The 21,586-nt window shown below is 45.7% G+C and overlaps 2 protein-coding genes across 3 annotated transcripts; one reads left to right on the top strand and one right to left on the bottom strand.

Annotated features, from left to right (window-relative positions):
* Window positions 1–731: 731 nt before the first annotated feature.
* On the bottom strand, window positions 732–12,306 carry LOC310834507 (sperm acrosome membrane-associated protein 3-like). 2 transcript variants are annotated; one of them, XM_083717979.1, is made up of 5 exons: window positions 11,332–12,306; window positions 8,796–9,010; window positions 5,950–6,108; window positions 2,660–2,738; window positions 732–932 (listed from the first exon to the last, which is right to left on the bottom strand). In XM_083717979.1, the coding sequence occupies exons 2-5, from the start codon at window positions 8,932–8,934 to the stop codon at window positions 866–868; spliced, it is 444 nt and encodes a 147-aa protein (XP_083574105.1). In that variant the 5' UTR covers window positions 8,935–9,010; window positions 11,332–12,306; the 3' UTR covers window positions 732–865. The 2 variants fall into 2 exon arrangements, with proteins under 2 accessions (XP_083574105.1, XP_083574106.1); XM_083717980.1 differs by having other exon boundaries at window positions 11,496–12,305.
* A 2,107-nt stretch (window positions 12,307–14,413) lies between these two features.
* LOC310834508 (homeobox protein prophet of Pit-1-like) lies at window positions 14,414–20,943 on the top strand. Its single transcript, XM_083717981.1, has 3 exons — window positions 14,414–15,621; window positions 18,923–19,161; window positions 20,159–20,943. Exons 1-3 carry the CDS (start codon window positions 15,543–15,545, stop codon window positions 20,498–20,500), a joined length of 660 nt encoding a protein of 219 aa, XP_083574107.1. The 5' UTR covers window positions 14,414–15,542; the 3' UTR covers window positions 20,501–20,943.
* Window positions 20,944–21,586: the final 643 nt, after the last annotated feature.

A 21,586-nucleotide genomic window follows, 5' to 3' on the forward strand; every position in this document is an offset into this window, starting at 1 on the left:
CGTTAAAAAGAGTCTGAAGGTGTTTTGGCTATTAGACCACAAAGCTAGCTGCCAGTCATATATGTTAATAATAATAATAATAATAATAATAATAATAATAATAATTTATACCCCGCCCTCCCCGGCCAAAGCCAGACTCAGGGCAGCTAACACCAGTAAAATTACATTAAAAGCATAATAGGGGGGAAAAACAAACCAATTTAAAATACAGGTTAAAATGCAATTTAAAATGCAGCCTCATTTTATAAGTAGCCCATAAATCAAAACTGCAAGGGGAAGGAAACAGAAGGGTCAGACTGAGTCCAAACCAAAGGCCAGGCAGAACAGCTCTGTCTTGCAGGCCCTGTGGAAAGATGTCAAGACCCGCAGGGCCCTAGTCTCTTGTGACAGAGCGTTCCACCAAGTTGGGGCCAGTACTCAAAAGGCCCTGGCCCTAGTTGAGACCAATCTTAACCACCTTGTGACTTGGGACCTCCAAAGTGTTGTCATTTGTGGACCTTAAGGTCCTCTGCGGGGCAACAAGGCACACAAAAAAACCCCCAAGAAATGTTTGTGCATGTATGTGAACAAGCGTGACCCACTCCACTCCAGAGCTCAGCATATCCAGCCAGCTCTGGTTTGTTCTTTCTGGACAAGCAGTTCCTCTTGCCATGCTCCCCACAACCCTGCCCTGCCATGATGCCCACCCCCAGTATCCACACCAGGGACATGACAAAGTACATGGCAAGGCCTTGTCTGGGAATGGAGTTTATTTATCAAAATAGTGTTATGGCTTCAATCAGATTACATTATGGAATTACATCTGAAGACAAGACGTAGGCAGGGTGACTTGCAGGACATGAGTTCCATGGATGGTGCTATTAATTCACAGATTGCAGGCAGCAACCCAGTAACTCAGATCTCTGCCACGGCAATGATCTCTCCAGCCATACCTAAGGAGAAAGGGGGAGCAGGGAGAGAAAGAAATGCAGACAGCATGCAAAGCCAATCATGAGCAAGATGGAACCATGGCCTTAATGTGTAGATGGCAGCTTCTTATGTACTTGCATTGTAATGAAATGCAAAAGTGTAACATGACAGTATCAGACTGTGTATTTCTCCACATCTGCCTCGTGTTGCTGGAGGACTGTGGGGAATTTGAATAGTGGCTCACAGAACCAGCCATCTGGTATGGGGGCCCAGGGTAGCTGTCAGTCTCCGTGGTCCCTGCTAGGATGGGAACGTTGGTGGAAACCAAATGCTGGAACCAGCAGGGTTCTTCTTCTTAACTAAGGGGCCAGCAAAGTTTGAAGGTCCTAGTTGTACAACGGTGTGTCCTGAGTGCATGCCCTTGTTGAGAACAGCAATCTGGCCAGGATTGGAGAACCTGTGGCCCTCCAGATGTTGCCACACCACAACTCCAATCATCCCACCCCATTGGCCATTATGGTTGAAGCTAATGGAAGTTGGGAGTCCAACAATGTCCTGGGTAGGGGAGCACAGGTTTCCCACAACTGTGTCAGTGTCAAAGGACGCGGAGAATGCTTATTTATAGTATCTCCCTGAAACTGCTGAGAGGAGAAATCAGATTCTGTGCTCTCAACAGTGTGGTTATTCTTCTCGTGTGCCTATGACTTGTCTCACTTGCCTGTGTGATATCTGGACATCTCCACTACTTTTGGGGTCTCTCTTTGGCCCACTTGTCTTTGGGGTCTGAAACTTAGATCTGGGTCATAACAATTTAGATTGACAATGGGGAATCACAAGATTGCATACATACAAAACATCCCTGAACATAACAAAACTCAATGTCAGATAGCATGTCTATGTAGGGTGTTTGTGTTGTGTTGTGCTGTGTTTCATATGAAGAAGCATCCAAGTCTTTGAGTGCAATCTGAGTGATGCAGCACAGACTCAGGTTTACAACCTCAGAAAGAACTATCTGCACTTAAATTATTTTTTTAAGGTATCCTTGCCTTGTCTCGTGTGCCTAAAAAATCTGAATCTCTCTGCTCTGTAGATAATTTACTGCAATGCCTCTCTTTGTGTGTCAGTCTGGTCCAAACGGCAGAAGTGATCTGTGCTGGAGTGACAGTCCTCCTGGCTTTGGGCAAAGTGAGTGCAGGGAATGGACCAGAACTCTTCAGCATCTTCAGTTTAAAAGGATCAGGGGGAAGGTGATGGGAAAGACACATTTCTACCTGAGAACCTGGAGAACTACTGCCAAACAGATTAATCTCAGTACAGTACTAGACAGTATTGACTTGCAACAAGTTAGTTTCATATGTCTAGATGACTATGTGTTCATGAGTACCCAAACCTGAGGTTTAGTCCCAATGCCAGATTTCAGGACCCAGGCTATTGGGGAATACAACTGTGTGTGTGACTACATCTGCAATTCTGTTATTTGAAATATTTCTCCCACTCAAACACTGATCAGGATGGCAAAAAATTATTATTATTTATTACTATTATTAATTCAAGGTTTCAAACCAGAAATCTCAAGTAACCATTCCTTCCTTGCCCACCCTCCAATAAGAACTGGAAAATGGAATTGGCACAGGTGCTTACTGCCAATGGGATTTTAAGGCTAGATGGACAGAAAGAGGAGATAATACAGAATGGAGAGATGGGTGGAGCAGGTAGACAAGGCTACTGAAAGACAAACTCATCCCCTTACCAGTCTGCCAAGCCTTCTGGTTCAGCTGTAGCTCGCTTGAGACAGATTATGTCATCAATAATTTCTTCAGTAAGTAGATCTAGGGTGTGAGGAGGAAATGGCAATATTATGTACTGCACAATAATATACTGTTGGCATCTGTCTGTCTTGAGAGACAACGGAGTGTGCCTCTGGGGGTGAAGTCAAATTGCTATGTTAGCAGTACCAAAGTGACCCCCCGGGGGGTGCATGACAGGCAGATTGTATGGCGGTCCTGAGTTGCCCAGATGACAAGTCCTTGCTGATGTGGTCCAAAGGAAAGTAGAGAAATATGTTTGGCACCAGCTTGGCTACAGGAGTTGCCAGAAGGAGGTGCACAAGGAGCCATCCAACTGCCTTAGGGACTCCACTCTGGATTCATGTAGGGTTTACTCCCTTGCCTATTCCTCTCCTGAAGGTATCCCACAAGGCAGCAGAGATTTAGGATCAGAGTTTTCCTTCTCCTAGATGAGCTACCTTCCCAGGCTGACAAGCCTCATCTACCCCTCAATTCCCTCTACAGCACATGCAAAAACTTCCTTCTTGACCGTTGGACCCTCTAATGGTCTCATTAATACATACTGAGATAAATATTGTTAAATAATTATTTATACTGAGCTATCTGTGTGCAGCAGTTTCAGCAGAGTGCAAAAGGCCAGATTGAAACAGATTGTTTGCAGGTTGGTCCTATCATTAGGCAGAGTGATGCAGTGGCTTCAAGAGGCAAATGCCCAGCAAGGGAGGGACTACATGGTGGCATTTTGCCTTCTTTTTGAGAAGATTGAGGAGTGTTTAGGGCTTGTGGGGGTCTACTTTGATGCCAGCGACAATTTCTTTTGATTTCCAAACATGTCCCTGTGTCCCCAAAGGTCGGTGACCCTGGCCTAATGAAAGGGCAAGCGGAAAAAGGGAAATGAGTGGTTGGTAGTTGGGTGGCTAAAACAAGAGAGGACCAACAGCCTGTGGTCCAGAGGAAGAGATGGCCAGAGGAAGAAGTCGGGGAAGAAGGCAAACGGGGAAAGCAAAGGGTTGCAGGGGAAGAGTTGTTAAAGAGAGGAGGAAGGGGGAAGTTCTCATATGGATCTGAAAGCAAAGCCCAGATCTCTAGTTACAGGCCCCTATTAATAATATAACAGTGTTCCTGTGGCAGGTTTCCAAAGAGTACAAAGCACTTTAAATACATTAGCTCAGTAATCATTACAACAATTATTTAAAACAGATTTCATTTACTCAGTTAAACATAGGTGCCCTTATACATAGGACTCGGCTACGCTCATCAATTATATTGTTATAACTGTTTTATAAACATGTGACACTGGATGGTGCTGTAGAGCTGTAGATTCGTCGCCAATGGGATTTTCCATTAAAAGTGATCATAACACATTTTTTTCTGCAGTGTGTATAGATCCAGCCTGGGTCAGACTATAATTTTATTTTATTTTATTTTCTGACAAGTACAATATTGTCTACTCTGATTGGCAGAGGTTTCCCAGGAACTTTGACAGAGACTCTTTCCCATCACAGAAGCATGAGAAGGGCATTGCTGGATCAGGCCAGAGGCCTGTCTTGTCCAGCATCCTGTTCTTACAGTGGCCAACCAGATGCGTTTGGGAAGCCTCCAAGCTGGATTTGACTGCAACAGCATTCTCCCCACTTGTGATTATCACCAACTGGTGTTTAGAAACATACTGTCTATAACAATGGATGTAGAACGTGGTCATCACAGCTAGTAACCTTTGACAGACTTACACTCCATGCATTTTTCAACAGTGAAACAGATTCTCTCAAGAGCTGGTGGACTCTCCTTCCTTGGAGGTTCTTAAGCAGAGGTTGGAGGACCATCTGTCATGTATGATCTAGCTTAGATTCCTGCATTGCAGGGGGTTGGACTAGAGGACCTTTGGAGGTCCCTTCCAACTCCGTGAGGGACAGGGATCTGTCCTACATCTTCTGCTGTGAAAACAGATGCAAAGAATACATTCTGCTTCCCTGAAATCTCTATATCCTCCTTTAGCACACCTCTGATTTCCTTGTTGTCCAAAAGTTCAACTTAGGTTTATGTTTCTAGCAATGGGCTTATCCCATTCTGTTTGGGTATCCCTTGGTATCTGCTTGCACTTATCTTGCCAAGGTTTGTACTCCTTTTGTTCTTTTCAATTGGACAATACTTCCCTTTTCTTCCTTCTTGACTCTAATACTCTCCTTGACTCTGCTCCTTAACCACGTTGCATCCCCTTGGGCCTAGTGATCTGCAATATACATTATAGCCCAGCTTCTCTTATGGTGGTTTTGAGCAACACCCAAGCAGGCAGTTCCACACGATACATTCAAAGCATATTCAACACCAATCTAAAGTACATGGCTTCCCCCAAAGAATTATGGGAACTGTAGTTTGTTATGGTTGCCAAGAACTGTAGTTCTGTGAAGGGGGAACTGCAATTCCGAGGGCCTTCTGGCGGTTCCCACACTGTGAAAAGTGAAGCTACAGGGAATCAGGCAGAGGGCCTTCTCAGTAGTGGCGCCCACCCTGTGGAATGCCCTTTGGTCAGATGTTAAGGAGATGAGTAATTGTATAATATTTAGGAAACATCTGAAGGCAGCCCTGTAAAGGGAAACTTTAGAAGGATTAATGTTTTACTATGTTTTTCTATATGCTGGAAGCCGCCCATAGTGGCTGGGGAAACCCAGTCAGAAGGGTGAGGTATAATAATAATAATAATAATAATAATAATAATAATAATAATATTCCCAGGATCCTTTGGGGGAAGCCATGTGCAATGAATGAGGATTTGCCCCTTTTTTGATAAATTTGACCCTGCTATTACAGCCTGAGCCTTACTTAATATGCCAGGGATCTTTACACAGGCCCATCAACATGTAATGTCTATGTCACTCCAGCACTGTACTATAATCCCACCCTAAAAATCCATGCAGTCTCTTAATTGAGTGACAGCCTCTACATCACCCTGATTTTCAATGGCTGGTGTTGCAGCTGTGGCTATGTGGATTCTAGCAACTTCTCAGAAGACCAAGAGACAACGTCTGCTGGGGATTGGAAGACTGCAGCAGAGCTAGTTAGGAGCGTTCTCTACAAAGGCATCCCTGAGCCGGATCACTGGTTTTAAATAATTTGGAGGTTTCATTTACAATTAAGAGGCATACAAATTCTGTTAAATAGATTTGCCGGGCCAGACTATGGGCTTGCTGTGGCCAGCATGGAGGTTGCACCATAACCCAGGCACTCGCCCTTGCCTTCTTGCAATGACACTCACCAAAGCAAGATAAACTGCACAGGTTCTTTGATAGAGTGTGTCGGTCAGCACACCAGGAGCGGCTGTTGATCTGGAAGATGCCATATTCGGAGCTGCCATCTGAGTTATGCATCACAGTTTCCGTGTTGAAGCCACTTGCAAAGTACGCCAAACAGATCCCTAAGATGAATAGGTGGACAGGTTAACCACTTTTCCCCCCAGGAAGAAGTTGTTAGGAAAGCAGATTTTATCAGAGATGAAATTTGTCTCAAGGAAAATGTGAGTGGGCTTTCCCTCACTGGAACTCAGTTCTGGCTCCTCTCAGGTGGGCGCCATTGTCATTATAAGTGAACGAGGGACCTCTTTTTCTAGGAAAATAGCACTGGATATAATTATATGACAATTATCCTTCAAAAGTCACACCTCAAAATTTTGAGATGCAGTTTACCAACCAACCAGTCTTAAAAAAAATGCATTTATTAAGGGAAAGGATCTATAAAAATATATACATTGGTGAAAATGATATATAAAATACATTATGTTGAGGAGAATTGCTTTTAAAATGTGCATATTAGTCAAAGCTGCATACAAAAATGTGTATATTAGGAGAAATTCAAGCTAAAATAGGGATGAAACTTTATGAAGATTTTGGTGCAGAAATGTGGAAAGCTGAGTGAAACTGAAATTGACAGAATCACTCATCCCTTGCTGTTCTGCATGCAAACATGCTAGCGGAAGAGATGCGTTTTGAAAAGGATCTTGGGATTAGTGGGATGCGTTCTGCACACTAACAGTGTCAACATGCAAGCTTGGAATCTCACTCATGGCAAAGGATTTGACATTGATATGATCTTGAATCTGATACTAGGCTTCCAGCCCTCATGAGCGCAGAGAAAAATATAATCAATAATAAAAAAATAGTTATCTCCCAATTTCTTTGTGGATGATTGGGATAGATAGTACGGTTAAGTGGATGGATAGAAAATAGTAGCCTTTACTATAGAGACAGGAAACAAGAAAGGGCATTAGATTACTACCCTGTACCCAACAAAAGCTCTTCTCAGCTCCCCATTGCCTTCTAGGCATTACCAGAAGATGCAAGGCACTTTGAATTTCTGCTAGCCGCCACCCATCCCACAACCTGCAACCCAATTCTGCAGTGTGTGCTACCAGAGTGCACTGGCATTCTCACAGCTTAAAGTTAACCTCGTTCTGCATTTTGCAGTAGCTTAGTACATTTCACTGTAGTGAAACATCTAATGGGGCATACTACTGGCATGGGAGACACTGAAGGAATCCCTTCTAATTTGAATCGTTTCTGCAATGGACAATAATAACATAGCATCATTAAAAATAATCATCACCATTTATGTAATGCTGTGAAATCCCTAATGCTGTGCCCATCACTTGTGGCATAGCCTTTTGGTTGGACTATTACCAGCACCAGCAACTTATTGCATACTCTTTAAAAGTGCCCAGGAGACAGAAAATTAAATTGGGGAAGAGAGAAGGGAATTCCCCTTGCTCCTCGGGTGGGGTGGGGGGTGCAAGGAGGTGTTAAAGAAAATTAGAAAGGGAGATAAAAGGTTAATATTTATTATTTTGTTAACATATAAATAAACTAGGACTAGAAAGGAAGGATGCTGTTAGAGGAGGAGGAAGTGAATGTAAAAAGAGGAGAGGAGGGATGAAAGGTGTGAGAGAAAAGGTACAGGTTGGATGTGAAAGGAGAAAAGGAGAAGAAACTACAGGAGATGGGTAAAAATACAATTTGAGGCATGGTGGTGGGGGATATAAAAGAAAAGGGATCCTCTACAGAAGCCATGAACCAGCAAATTCTGCAGAAAATGAGGAGGCTGGTTCATAAGATGTGCAGAGCAAATGTCTGTATTCAGGCTGGCGAAAACAACACAGCTGTGAAACTTCTTGCCACAATAAAAATTCTGTGGCAAACAATTCAGCAATTTCCAAAGATAGAATATTCAGTTACCAGTTGATTATGCAAACTCTGCCTCCATCTTCTACCACTTTGTGTCTGGCTCCACCCCAGTGCCACCTTTTTGTGACTGGTGGGCCTCAGTAATTTTCAATCATTTCAAGTGGGCCCTTAGGGTAGAAAGTCTGAGAAAATGCTTTCCAAAGCATAATGCCCATTGCTGTTTTCTTCAAAGTGGATTTGTTGTACTAGAGCAACAGAGTGCTTTAATCTACTTTTAATGCAGAAACCTGTAATTCCAGCATGCACTTGAAACCCAGCTGCAAAATATTGAGACTGGAGGCTAGAGCTGCCATACTTCAAAAAGTACTGTATTTTCTGCTCTATAAGACTCTTTTTCCCTCCTAAAAAGTAAGGGAAAATGTGTGTGTCTTATGGAGCGAATGCAGGCTGCGCAGCAATCCCAGAAGCCAGAACAGCAAGAGGAATTGCTGCTTTCACTGCACAGCGATCCCTCTTGCTGTTCTGGCTTCTGAGATTCAGAATATTTTTTTCTTGTTTTCCTCCTCCAAAAACTAGATGTGGCTTGTGGTCTGGTGCATCTTATAGAGCAAAAAATATGGTAAAAACCAGGAAACCACCAAAATTGTTGAGCTTTTTTAAGGGAAACCCTAAATTCACCCCGGATGTCAATTCCGCCTTTGAAATCCCAGCAATGTCCAGGAAAATCCGAGCATATGGCAGCCAGAGCGAGGTGGGAAACTGGTTGCTTGGGGCCACTTTAATTTCTGCCCACACGCCCAATGACTTTCTGCAAACTTCTCCTTGCCCACATACAAGCTGATCCTGCCAGTTTTGGTGATGCACCGCGTCTTCACACCCTCCCACAAAACACAGTAAGCAGACTGACAACCGCTCATTGGCTACTCACAGTTAGCTAAGCTGTAGCCCTCATGCCCATCCATTCCCCAGCGTTTCAGTATCTGTGCCAGCTCACAGCGACTGTAGATCTTGCTACGGACTTTCACCGCAAGGCAGGCCATAAGGGGCAGCAGCAAAAGAACCTTCATCTCTTCCCAGCGGCCTGGTCCTGCTGTCCCTGTTGCTAAGCAGGAGGAAGAGGGGACTTTTTCAGGCTGACCAGATCTACAAAAAGAGAGAGTGACTTGGAGATCATCCAGGGAGGAGAAGGATGCATTACTATTGTGGAGAGTTATCATGATGTAGCAAGGAGACAAGATGTGCGGTGTGGGCATCTCTACCAGGAGCAGCTGGAACTGACGTGCAGCTGCCCCATGGGAGCCACTGAATTGCAGGTGGCCGGACTTCTCAGTGAAGAACCTTCTAAAACTAGAGTGACCTCACCCACCCATTGGATCTTCCTGGGCAGGTAGGAATATAGAGGTCTTCCTGTCCCAGCTGAGCCTTTCATCATGGTTCATGATCTAGGGCCTGGTCTCCTCTTAGGAGAAGAGACCATGGATACATGGGAGCATAATGGACTGGGAGGTAATTTTACCCTTGGAACTTGCCTCCAGTGTTTCCATCTGCTTAGAAATTCCAGCACCAGGCACCTGAAAAAGCTACATTACCGTCCAAGGACTCAAGCGTAGAGGCTGAAGTGCAGAACTTGGAAACCTGCGGACCTCCAGTTACTGTTGGACTTCAGTTCCCATCAGTTCCAGCCAGTAGGGCTAATGGTTAGGGATGATGGAAATTATATTCCAGCAGCATCTGCAGCACCCTGGTTTCCCCAGCCCTGCCATAGTGGGACCATAGTGGGACCCAGCCACCCTTGTGCTACTAGAGTTAGGAGCTTATAAAGCAAGACGGGCCCCTTTTAAGAGTAGAAGTGCCACTCATGAGGGCTGAGGCTAGCTGTCTAGCAGAACCTGTAGCCCCACTTAAGGCTCAGTTTGGGCTTGCTGGCTGTTGCAGCAACACCAAAGTCTGTGTCCTCCGGCTTCTAGCCTAGTTTCCAACTGGAGCTGTCCAGGGTGCTACCTACCTTGGCCTCTACTTTGCCTAATTTCACTTATCTGGACCCATCCTCTGGCTCTGCTTCTGCCCTACTGGTGCTTGACCTGTGCATGAGCTGGATCTGCTTACTGGATCCTGAGCTTGGACTTTGCAACCTTGAGTCCCTTGAATCTGTGCTTAGTACATGCCCCTATTTCCCCCTGGTTGGGACCGCTAGCTGAGATCGGACATCTTGCTTGAGCATCAAGGGATTCCTGAGCTCTGGTGTGTTCCTGCATCTGTGGTTAGTCTTTCCTCCTGACTTGCGGATTTCTCCTTGAATCTATTGCCCCCTTTCTCCTCAGTACTTGTCCCATGACCCAGCACTGGCAGTCACTGAAGGCTGTTGCTTGGCAAAAGTAAATGCATGGGAAAGATTGGGGTGGCTTAGTGCAGGCACCAAAATATAGCAATTTACAAATTTACAAATAAATAAACAATCTTGATTTATTTGCATGTACATCTTGGGTATAAACACATGTACCACCTGTACACATGCACCACCTATACATGTGCACAGATTGCATCCATATGCACACAACATAACACCTGGTTGACTAAGTGTTTTATTACCCACAGGGCTTCATGGAGGCAGAAGCCCTGCCTCTCAAATTAAGAGCAATGCTCTGTCTTGATGCCTCACACTGTGTTTCGGCTACTACATTGCCTCAGAGCACAGCCCCTGCTTTCCCCCTGGGGATCCTTTAGGGAACAAACTGCCTTGGGGGACTGGTTGCTATAATTTCAATTCAAAAAGATCTGAGCAGTCTCTTCTGGTTCTGAGAGGCTGGTGATTCACTCTTATTGTTGGGGAGCTCCATTCAGAATCCAGCCTTGATTGATTTAGGTGCCTTGAGACCTCCTGGCAAATGGTCCAGGCTTTTGGTAAAGGGTGTGGCTAACAGAGGAATTAAAAGCTTTCCTCTTGGCAACATCCTCACCTAACTTATTATCCTCATGCCAATTATTCTCCCAGGGGAATGAAAGCAGGAAACATACATAAGAGTGTGAACTGTGCAGCATGCCCTCTTGAATATTGCCTTACCCAGTGTGTCTGCCTAACCCAGTCTTCCCCATATTTCTGACACCTGAGGCACACAATATTTCCAAATGAAAACTGGAAGCATGTGTCCCTCTCAAACCCAAAAGGACCAGAAGGAGATGGGCAGGTTGTATGTCTTGTACTCTGGCACTTAATGGTCTCTAATTCAGGTGTATTTGGATCATTCCATTGCTCCAGATGTAGAGAGACTGTGTGTGTGTGTGTGTGTGTGTGTGTGTGTGTGTAGCATTTATTGTCCTCTCAAAGGATGGTGAGTTGAATGAGACTTCCTGGGAAACTATAATTATTTTAACAGCATATTATTCATGGCAAATTGTGTATCACAACACAAAGATACACATGGTGTATCTCAACACAAAGACTGGGAGTGACTGACCCTACTAACCTAGCATGGTTTGCCCGATGAGGGTGGAGTTCAAATCCATTTCAAATTAGCGTAGTGGGACTTCTAACGTAGGCAAGATATAGGCCTCAGTTTTTCGTCTTCAAGATGCTGAGTCTATAGCTCCAGAAGCCATACAGTGCTAACTAGCAGAATGAGGAGCCTACCTTTGCCCAAATGCCTGCCTGAACCTCTCCAGGGCCACCACAAAGTTCTTAAACAGCCCAGCAAGTTGCAGCAGGCAATGCACCCCACCCAGTGTTGGCAGTTCATCTGGCTTCTAGAACCTCAGCTCTGAGGTCGCCCTGTGATGTCACAGCCTGTTACCACTGCCCTTGAAGAGTCAGGCCCAGTCTCTCGATTCTGGCCTAAGATGGTTTTTGCTGCCTAAAGCAGAGCACCAAATGATGCCTCCACTCCACCCTGGGATCTTGCTACATCATTCAGAGACTATTTTCTGCTTTCATCTGCATTCTTCTAAATGCCACCATCTGCTTCGCCTTGTTGCATGATAGGACTGGTGCTGCAGTCTATAGGTCCTGAAGTACAATTACCTACCAGCACCAGAAAACATGGCCAATGGCCAGTGATGATGGGAGTTGTAGTTCAGCAATTTCTGGAAGGCTAAAGGTGAAAACCTGATGTAGAGCAAAAGCATGGAGGGGAATTGTGACCCACTTGCTCTGCCCCTAACCTCTGTGCATCTGCTGGCCTCACTCCCAACCTCCAACCCTGCAGGAGAAGTGAGGAATGGGCTGTAGGCATGGGCAGTTGTACACATGTAGAACTTGTTCTCATCTTCTGGTGAATGTACTAAGTCAGGCCAGTGGAAGTGCAGAGGTCAAGAACGCAGCCACGAGGCACAATCCTATTCACCCTTCATGTTTTCAGTCTGCATGTAAATCTAAGGGGGAGAATACACACTTTCTGCACTCCCAACCACACAATTCAAAGGACACTTTGAAGTAGCAGGGGCTACTGGCTTGCTAAATCCTTTCTGGACCATCTAACACTTAAAGGCACACACAGCATGCATGGACTCCCATCCCTGTGCTAGAACTATAAATGAAATAAAATTCCTAAGGAGATAATAGCAACAATAAAAAGTTTGGTTAGGAAAAGGCATCAAACTGGGGCAATAATGCAGCGTTCTGCATTCTTAACCCATTTTTTGCATGCTCAAGGGAAGCATGTGGAGAAAATAGCAATTTGATGCTTTTCTGCCTTACAGAGGCAGCAAACATGGACATTTTAGGGAGATACAAGGAAGACCTCTGTGTGAGTGTTCCTTAGGAACACCTACATTTCTAGCCAACTCATTGGTTCTTCATGCTGAGTTCATGATGGCTAGGTTCTATCTTTGCTGTTGAAGGCAGAACCACTGGTGGAGACAATACTGTTGCGTTCAGTTCCTGCTTGCAGGCTTCCCAGATGCATCTGGTTGGTCACTGCTGAGAACAGGATGCTGGGCTACATGGTCCCTTGGTCTGATCTAGCAGGGTTCTTCTTATGTGCAAGGCCAGCCTACCACTAGGCAGAGTGAGGCATCCGCCTTTGGCAGCAAGGCATTGAGTGGTGGAGAGCTGCTGCAGCCCCTGTGCTGGTTTGCGGCCGTCTGATGTGGTGGAGGATGTTGTTCCATCACTAATGTTGGCTTGAAGTCAGATTCAAATGCCAGAGATAACCATCTTCTCCTTTGCCTCACCTTATGTGTGACCTGCATGAATAACATTTATTTATGAAATATGAAAATATAACAAGTGCTCTTAAAGATACACTGCTTTTAATCGTGAATATATCCCAGAGTGGGAGTTTAGGATTTCCATTTTGGGAATCCTCCCACCACAATGTAGCCATATTTAGGGAACAGTGAACACACTTGAGGATGGGGCAAAATTGTCTTCATCCCTGTGCAGGTTCCCTGGAGGCATTCCCTTGAACATGCACCCTTCTGGGGCAGAAACTGCCACCACAATGCTACTGCAGCTTTTACCATACCTCTAGTTCATTGTACCTCTAATGAATGCCTCTGTAGGACTACCCAGACTAAAATCTCCCCCTACTGAAAACTGAAATGTCACCCCAGCTGCACCCTTACTAGTTTGACTAGTGAAGGAGAAGAAAATGTGCAATCAGTACTCCTCCTAGCTGCAGAAGTGGGCTGGAGCCCATCAATTAGACTCATTCATTGGATTCAAAGAATCAACACTGTGGTCAAGACTTAACTATGATTTGTAAAAGCTTATTGACATATAGCGCTATGGGAGGGCTGGAGATTATTATTTCCTGCCATCTGCCACCCCCCATACCTTGTGCCATGTCCTGAGGGCACAGCCTCTCCTCTCCACATACGATTGCCAATTAGTAATAATGAGGAAGGCTGCCCACTGGGACCCAGAGGAAGGCTTAGCAATCACAAGGGCCTAATCACATTAAACCGCAATCGAAGGGCAATCAGCACAACAGCAACAGTCGATGCACAATTTCAGGGCTCATCCTTCTACTAACTTCCCAGAAGCTTTGGGGGGTTGCGGGGAGCCACACAGGTGGTATAAAGAAACAATACACAAGAGCACAAAGCATCGTATTGCTGGATGAGACCATCTTCTAGCCCACCGTCACATTTCCAAAAAGGCCACCCAGATGTTTCTGGGGTTGGATTAGATGACCCTCAGGGTCCCTTCCAGCTCTAATTCTATTTTTCTAAGGCACATGTGCAATGGCCACACCCTGCTGTTACTCCCCTGTTCTCAGCGGTAGGGTTTCTGAACGTGGAAAGCTTCTGTTCTATCATATCTAATGATCAGTCTATCCTCTGTACATGTTATCTATTCTAGCCCTTAAGTGAACTGCACATTGTGTGGAGGTTTATTTCATTATTCTCAGTCTTGAAGAACCTCTCAGCCATCAGTTTCATTGGGTGATTCCCAGACAAAAGCAGCAAAATGTCCCTCTCTTCCTTTGCAATAGCAACCAAGCAGGTGCAGGATTCTTGGATCCCTGCAGGATTCCTAGGTTAGAGACAGTGAAGGTTAGAACTCTTTGATGACCTGCTGGACTTCCTGTCCAGCCACCACCCCACAAAGCAGCCACTGGTGCCATTGCTGTTATCTTTCATTACACCGTGTCTGTTTTTAAAAGGGAGAGATTGGCTCCCCAGTGTTGGGGTGGGACGTGGCCTCAAGCAGAGCCCAGCCACACTATTCACCACTTGGGTCCTTTACTACTACCCTGCAAGCAATGGTGAGCTGGAATGCTGGACTAGCTGCAGGTTCCCCTTACCTGCCAGACCAGTTGGCACCTTTGTCCCTCTGGAATTGCTTTTAAGCTCCACAATTGTGTCACGAAGACAAAAGCTTCAGCAACGAAAACCCAAAATGATAAGCAGTGGCCTGATATGACCCCCACCTCACCCCTGTGAGGACAGCAAGGAGGACGGCGGTGGATCCGAGTGTGGAGATGCTTTTGCAGTGGCTGGAAGGGCTGCAGACACTGCAAGTCAATTCCAAGGGGGATGTGGCAAGCAGAGAGCTTTTCAAGGGCCTGTCTGTGGACTGGCTGGCTCCTGCTGTTCCAAGGGATTTGCCTTGACAATAGAAAGTCATGATTGCTGGAACCTTATCCCAGGAGATGGGTTCAGGGTGGGCTGCCACCCACAGAGGGCCTCCGGAGTGCTGTCAAGGAAGGCATCAATTCAACACACTCACAGAGCAATTGGCATACCTCGGGAAGTCAAGGTGTGCACGCCGCTCCAAGAGAGCTACAAAACTCTCATAAACAAAAATGCACACATACTTACAAGTGCATCACAGGGAACTGTAACAAAGCAATGCAACAACTCTCCACATGCAGACATATGCATCCATTCAGCAGCATTTTCACAGAGCATCTAAGCACATCTATAACCTGCATAAATAACTTTTAAAGTAACTCCGCTGCACAAATGCACATATACCCAGAGTTCCAGTATCCTTCCACTCCACATGCCTTGCCTGGCCCTGTTCCCTTGATGTGAACATCCCTTCCCTTCCCCACCCCACCCCCTCCTGCTCCTGGCCATCTCCATACTGGGAGGGGGTGCTACAGGCCAAGGGGTGGGAGGTGACACAGCAAAGCCACACCCTCCACACGTAAGACAGACAACCAGGGAGGGGGTGACGTCAGAACTGGCTTAAAAGTTTGGTTGGGGGGGGACACAGCAAGGATCAAAGGAGATGGAGGGTGGACGAACAGGGAAAAGGAAGAGCGAAGGGTTCACTGACGTATACCCTGAGACTGTCAGCTCCACAGCTGGTGAGTTTGGGGAAGCTTCTGTCTACAGACATGAGATGAGGCACAGGGAGGCCATCTAGACCAAAGAGGGTCCAGATGCTACTGAACATTTGGGCGGTGGAAAAGCTGCATGTGAGAATGTGTCACTACCACACCAGGGGTTGTGCAGAGGGGGACTTGGGAGCCAGCACATCAGTGATGCGCTTCCAGCTCTGAGCAGGACTTGAAAACTGTGTGGGAAGAAGTCTACAAAAGCCTTCAGGAAACATTTGCAAGGCTTCCTTTTTAGAGCTTTTTATTAGAACCAAAAACCAGGGTCAAGCAGGTCTGGGGTGATCTTTGTTTCTGTACGTTGTTTCTGTATTAAATGGGAAATGATATTTTTGTGGTATTTCTTCTTCTTACACCATTGTTGAGCTTTGGAGGAGAGACGGACAGTGAGATGGGAATATTCCAGGACGGTGTGTCTCTAGCTCTTCTCCTGATGACCTATTTATTGAGCATCTATCCTTATTTGCTAGCACCAAGCTTATGTGTTAGATTATATCTGGTCTCTATTGAGAATTCATTATTTGTAAGCAGGTTACACAGCAATGAGCATTCATCCTGATTTGCTTGCAAAGTTTTTATATATCTTCCCATTCATCATTTGTACATTCCACACTTCTCAGTGAATCTCCCTGTCTCTTTCCTAATCACAGAAAGTCCACCTCTTTCTTTATTATATTTATATGCCCCCTATTCCTCCAAGGAGCTCAGTGTGGTTTTTAGAGTTCTCCTATTCCCAGTTTTCTCTTCACAACAATCCTGTAAAGTAGGTTAGGCTGAGGGACAGTGACTGGCCTGAGAACAGCCAGTGAGTTTGTGGCTGAGGAGGGATATGAACCCTGGTATTCTGGGTCCTAGTCCAACAGGTACACTACATTGGCTTTATTAAAGTGGTTGTTGTGCTAGAATGGAGCACTTTAATCACTTTTAATTGTAAACCTAAATTTCCCAGTATACACTTGAACCCCTTCCACAGAATACTGACAGTCTGGAGACACTTTGAGGTTGGGGTTTGGTAGGAGAGAATATCAGGAGAGCTTATTTGAATACTGTCTGTGGCTTTCAGAACCATCTTCTGTGCTCATCACAACACTAATCACAAACTTAATTCTGATCCGAGACCAAATTCCATGAAACCACCAGCAGATGGTGCCTCCTGGCCTCTTTGCAACCCCAAATCAATCCCAAATTTGTGATGGAAGCGGAAAGCAATGTAACTGTGGTTGCATGCACACCATACATTTCAAAGCACATGACTCCTTTAAAAGGAATCCTGGGAACTGTAGTTTGTTAAGGGTGCTGGGAATCATAGTTCGGTGAGAGGTAAGCTACAGTTCTCAAGATGTTTTGAGGAAAGTCATGTGCTTTAAATGTATGGTGCATGTGCAGTTTCGGTCCCTTGGTTTCCTGGAAGGGGCAACCCTTCCATGCATAGTCAAGGAACCATCTGTCCTAGTTCCAGATCTTGTTCAGTGTGATTTTAGCCAGGAGGTCTTTTAGGAGGGGAAGAGTTGCCACAGTCTCCACAAAAGCAGGAAACTTGTCCCAAGGAAAGAGCAAACTCATTTTCCACATGACAGCCTCTAAGGAGCTGGAGGAGATTGCTGAGTGGCAGGAGACTGAAAAAGGCTGGGGGGGGGGTCTTGTAATCCCTTGGGGGCAGCCTCTCCCGAAACACTCGGATGGAAAGACATTAATGAGAAAGCTGTTTGGGCTCAGATCCCTGGGGGCTCAAGTTCCTCTATGCTGGGGTCCCAAATTAATTAGCTTTTCAGGTGAGCCTATTGTGCTCCCCTCACTCTCACGATCTCAGGTTCTCCCAGGGAGTGGGGGCTGGAGAATCATGTTCCCCACAGTTAATCCTAGGGATTGCAGGAAGGAATTGGGGAAAGGGTGCGGGGAAATATTGTTACCGTTCCGGCACTTCATTATCAGTACAAGAGGTAAAGGTTCACAACACCTGATGCTGCCAGGTGCGGCTTCTGAAAAATTATTTGAAACGCTCAAAGAACTTACAAAGCAGGAGACCCTTTATGAAGAAAAGACAGTTGCAACACAGCTTTTTGCAGCTAGCTGAAGCAATATCCAAGTGGTTCTAAGAAACAGAAGGTCTGCTTGCTGGCACCCACCAGGATCACATACCAGGGTTGGCTCAAGCTACACTATTCTGCTGTCCTGAGCCAAAAAAAAACCAATTTCCAAAAAAAATCATTCTACAGGGTGGGAAGTGTGGGGAGCAATATGCAGGGGGAAGAGGGCTCTCTTTCAAAGGTCATTCCATTTCCAGCTCCTTTCATAGAATCATAGAATTGTAGAGTTGGAAGGGATTCTGAGGGTAATCTAGTCCAATGCCTTGCAATACAGGAATATGCAGGTGGCCTGTATGGGGATCAAACCAGTGACCTTGATGTTATCATCACCACACTCTAACCAGCTGGGCAGGAGTATGTAAGGTCCAAACTACCATATTTTTCGCCCCATAGGACGCACCGCCCCATAGGATGCACCTAGATTTGGGGGGGGGCGGCGGAATAAAGAAAAAAAATATTCCCCCCCCCCAGGCAGGGGGCTGGCGCGGGGGAAGCCCAAGCTTCCCCCGACCCCAGCCCCCAGAACAGGCTGCTGCCTGCAAGCATTGCGAGCCTGGTGAGACCTCCCGCTGGGCACGCGAGGCTTGCGGACATCTGCCCCAAGCACGGGGCATGCTCCATAGCATGCCCCGTGCTTCTGGCTGCAGGCTACCGCCCCAAGCTTTGCGCGCCCAGCGGAACCTCCTGCTGGGCACGCAAGACTTGAGGATAGCTTCCTGAAGCCTGGAGAGCGAGAGGGGTCGGTGCGCACCGACGCCACTCACTCTCCAGGCTTCAGCGAAAGCCTGCATTCGCCCCATAGGACGCACACACATTTCCCCTTCATTTTTGGAGGGTAAAAAGTGTGTCCTATAGGGCGAAAAATACGGTACACGGGGCTGGCAAACATGCATAAATGGAACTCCCAACAGCCTTCCCAAATGGAAAAGCAGCTTTGGGAGGGAATGATCTAGAGCAAAGAAGCAAGACCAAACAGACCTCACAGCTGCAGAGTTCTTGTAGCAATGTCACATTACGAGGAGTGCTTCAAGATGTATGCAGAGGGGAAAGTGGGGGTGAGGGTGGGTTAAAGGAGTAGGGGTTGGAAAGTGCTCAGTCCTGAGGGGCACTGGCAAAGGTTTGGATAAAGGTGACTTGTAGGTCAAGACAGAGAAATGCCAGTGGATCCTCTTCTTGCCTTCCAGATGTGGAAGTTCCCCTCTGTAAGAAGTTCCCCAATGTACCAGAACCGGCTGGGGTGTCTCCGGCTGCACCTTCCTCCCTTCACACAGCTGCCGCCCCTACCAGGAGACGTCACCGGACTACCTTCAGCCAGGACCAGCTAGATCACCTGGAGGCAACATTTGCAAAAAACCATTACCCTGATATTTACTGCCGAGAGGAGCTGGCCAGGGCTATCAAACTCAATGAGGCTCGCATCCAGGTACCTGCTCAGTACTTAATGGCCCCAAGAACATATGGACACTGCCATATTGGACGTGTTAAAAGCAGCCTGCAAGGGGCCTTTTGGAAACTGGGTCTCCAAGGCACTCACATGTTGTGCCTTTCTACAACTATGGGACAAAGAAAGTGTCCTTTTTAAAGTCACATTTAGAATTAATTTTCCCCTTTGGTGTTTTTCATTCTATGATTTCCTAATAGTGAGGCAGTATTTTACTAACTGCATTAATGGGTGTTTGGACTTGAAGCTCTCCGTTTATGTAAACTTAAACAGTTGTGTTACATGTATTTCGTTATTAAAATATTTATGGATCACTAATTAATATAAAAAAATCAGAGTGCTTCACGACAATTGTACATAAATATACATACAGTACAACAAAACCCATAGAAAATAGTTAAAATCAGAAACCAGGTAACTATTGTGGAAAGGTGCATTCTTAATTGCCTGAAGGAATGGAAAAGTTTTCAGCAGGCGTTTAAAAGTTGAAACAGAAGGCGCAGGGCCAGACCAATGTTACTGGTTACACGTTGTTGTAACATAGATTCTATATGAGAAACTGAGGCATCCCCCTCCCGAAACCTACTACTTTTTTATTTTAACAAACAAAAATATTAACCAGAGAACCAGCTGAGTGTGCAAAGTCCAGAAAGCTGCTAAGAATCTCTGCTTGGGCCCACAATTCCAATCTGTCTACCTACACATACCTATGTATAAATGTGCATCATTCCCCTTTTGCCTATTGTTTTGTAAGTATAATTAGTTCATCCCAAACACACAAGCTTATCTCATAATTTCCTGCTTCTGGCAGATGTTTACCTTCTGCCGATGTCCCAGAACATTCTTGGTTTTCTTAAAAGGCTGTCACTGACAAGTTGTGGATTTTCAGGAATAATTCTATTCTAAACATCATTGCCGAGATGCCTTGCCCAGGGAATACGATTCACAATATGCATTTTCTCTCTCCTTGTGCTGACAGGTTTGGTTCCAGAACCGACGAGCCAAGCAGCGAAAGCAGGAACGAGCACTACCCAAACCAGGCACTTCTGGTGTCCTCTGTCCCCTGCCTACACCCCTACCTCGACAGTACCAATATCCCCCCACTCTTGGGTCACATCATCACCTGCCTCGCTTTCCCTCCACCTACACTCTGCCACCCCCACCTCCCCCTGCTACTTCTGCCCAGTTTTCCTGTCCTGCCCCCCACCACCCTCAACCCTCCCATGCTCACGAAGACTGGTACAGCCCTCTGCGCTCCACAGCTGCTCCGCCACCTCCTGTGCTCTCTCTGAGTCTCGACCCCAGCACCCACTGGAACTAAGAGCTCCTTCTCTGCAGCAGATTGACAAGGTGCAGGAACACAGGGCAGGGGAAATTATCATTAAGATACCCAAAGATGTGAACCGTTGTCTTGTTTATTCTGCTGGTAGTGGCTTCCATTAAGCAATTGTGCTGCATGAGCTTGACTGTTCCAGTGATAAACAACCACACACACACCACTGCCAAACAGTGATATGCATGGTATCTGAAGAACTCGCTTAGTGTAACACCCTGTTTAAGCTACGTCAACGTATCTGCTGAAGACCCCCTGCCCCTTTGCTACAAAACCCCTGTGCTTCTCAAGGTCTTCTGGAATGGAGAGAGAGGACTTGGTCCATGTAAGGTGCTGCCCAGGCCAGTTGGGCCAAACATTCACATGAACAACTTAGGGAGCAACCTAGAACCCCAAACTTCTCAGTATCTGCAATTTGAAAGTAGGGTGACCCGTTACGCATTGCCAAAAAAGAGGATTTGCAGCACCAAAAAATAGGGCACCAGTTTGCATAAAATTTGCATATGCTAATTTATATGTATAGACACAAATCTAGAAATAATTACTATAATTTAAATAAAATTATAAAACAACTCACCATAGTTGAGAAGATGCCAGGCAGCAGGTGCTACTAAATGTTGATGGGCCCTCCAGCTCTCCTTGTGGCTCCTTATTTTTAAACTGGATTTGAATAGGACAACCCTCAAACAGCTTCAATTAAAGGACTGTCCTTTTCAAAGGACATGTGGCTACCCTAGCTGCAGGGGAAGATCAGTAATGGTGAGCAAACTACCTTTGAGAAAGTCCTGATAAACTGCTGAAGAACACTGGAGGTTTCCATTAGAGAGAGACATGCATATTTGAGCAGAAAGAAAAATTGAACTGTTCTATTTTAATTTGTTCTGAAATAAATGGATAGATATGAACTTGTATTAATATAGCACCGGGAACAGACTCCAGAATCAGTTCAGACAGCAGAACTATGAAGACAAGTGTGAATACCTAAACAAATGTAACTGCAACAGATGAAGAGACAGACAAAAATCAAAAATGAATGAGATCTTAAATAACAAAATGAATGACAATAGGAAACTG

The sequence above is a fragment of the Podarcis gaigeae genome (assembly GCF_964106915.1).
Source record: "Podarcis gaigeae genome assembly, chromosome: 17".
NCBI classification, from domain to species: domain Eukaryota; kingdom Metazoa; phylum Chordata; class Lepidosauria; order Squamata; family Lacertidae; genus Podarcis; species Podarcis gaigeae.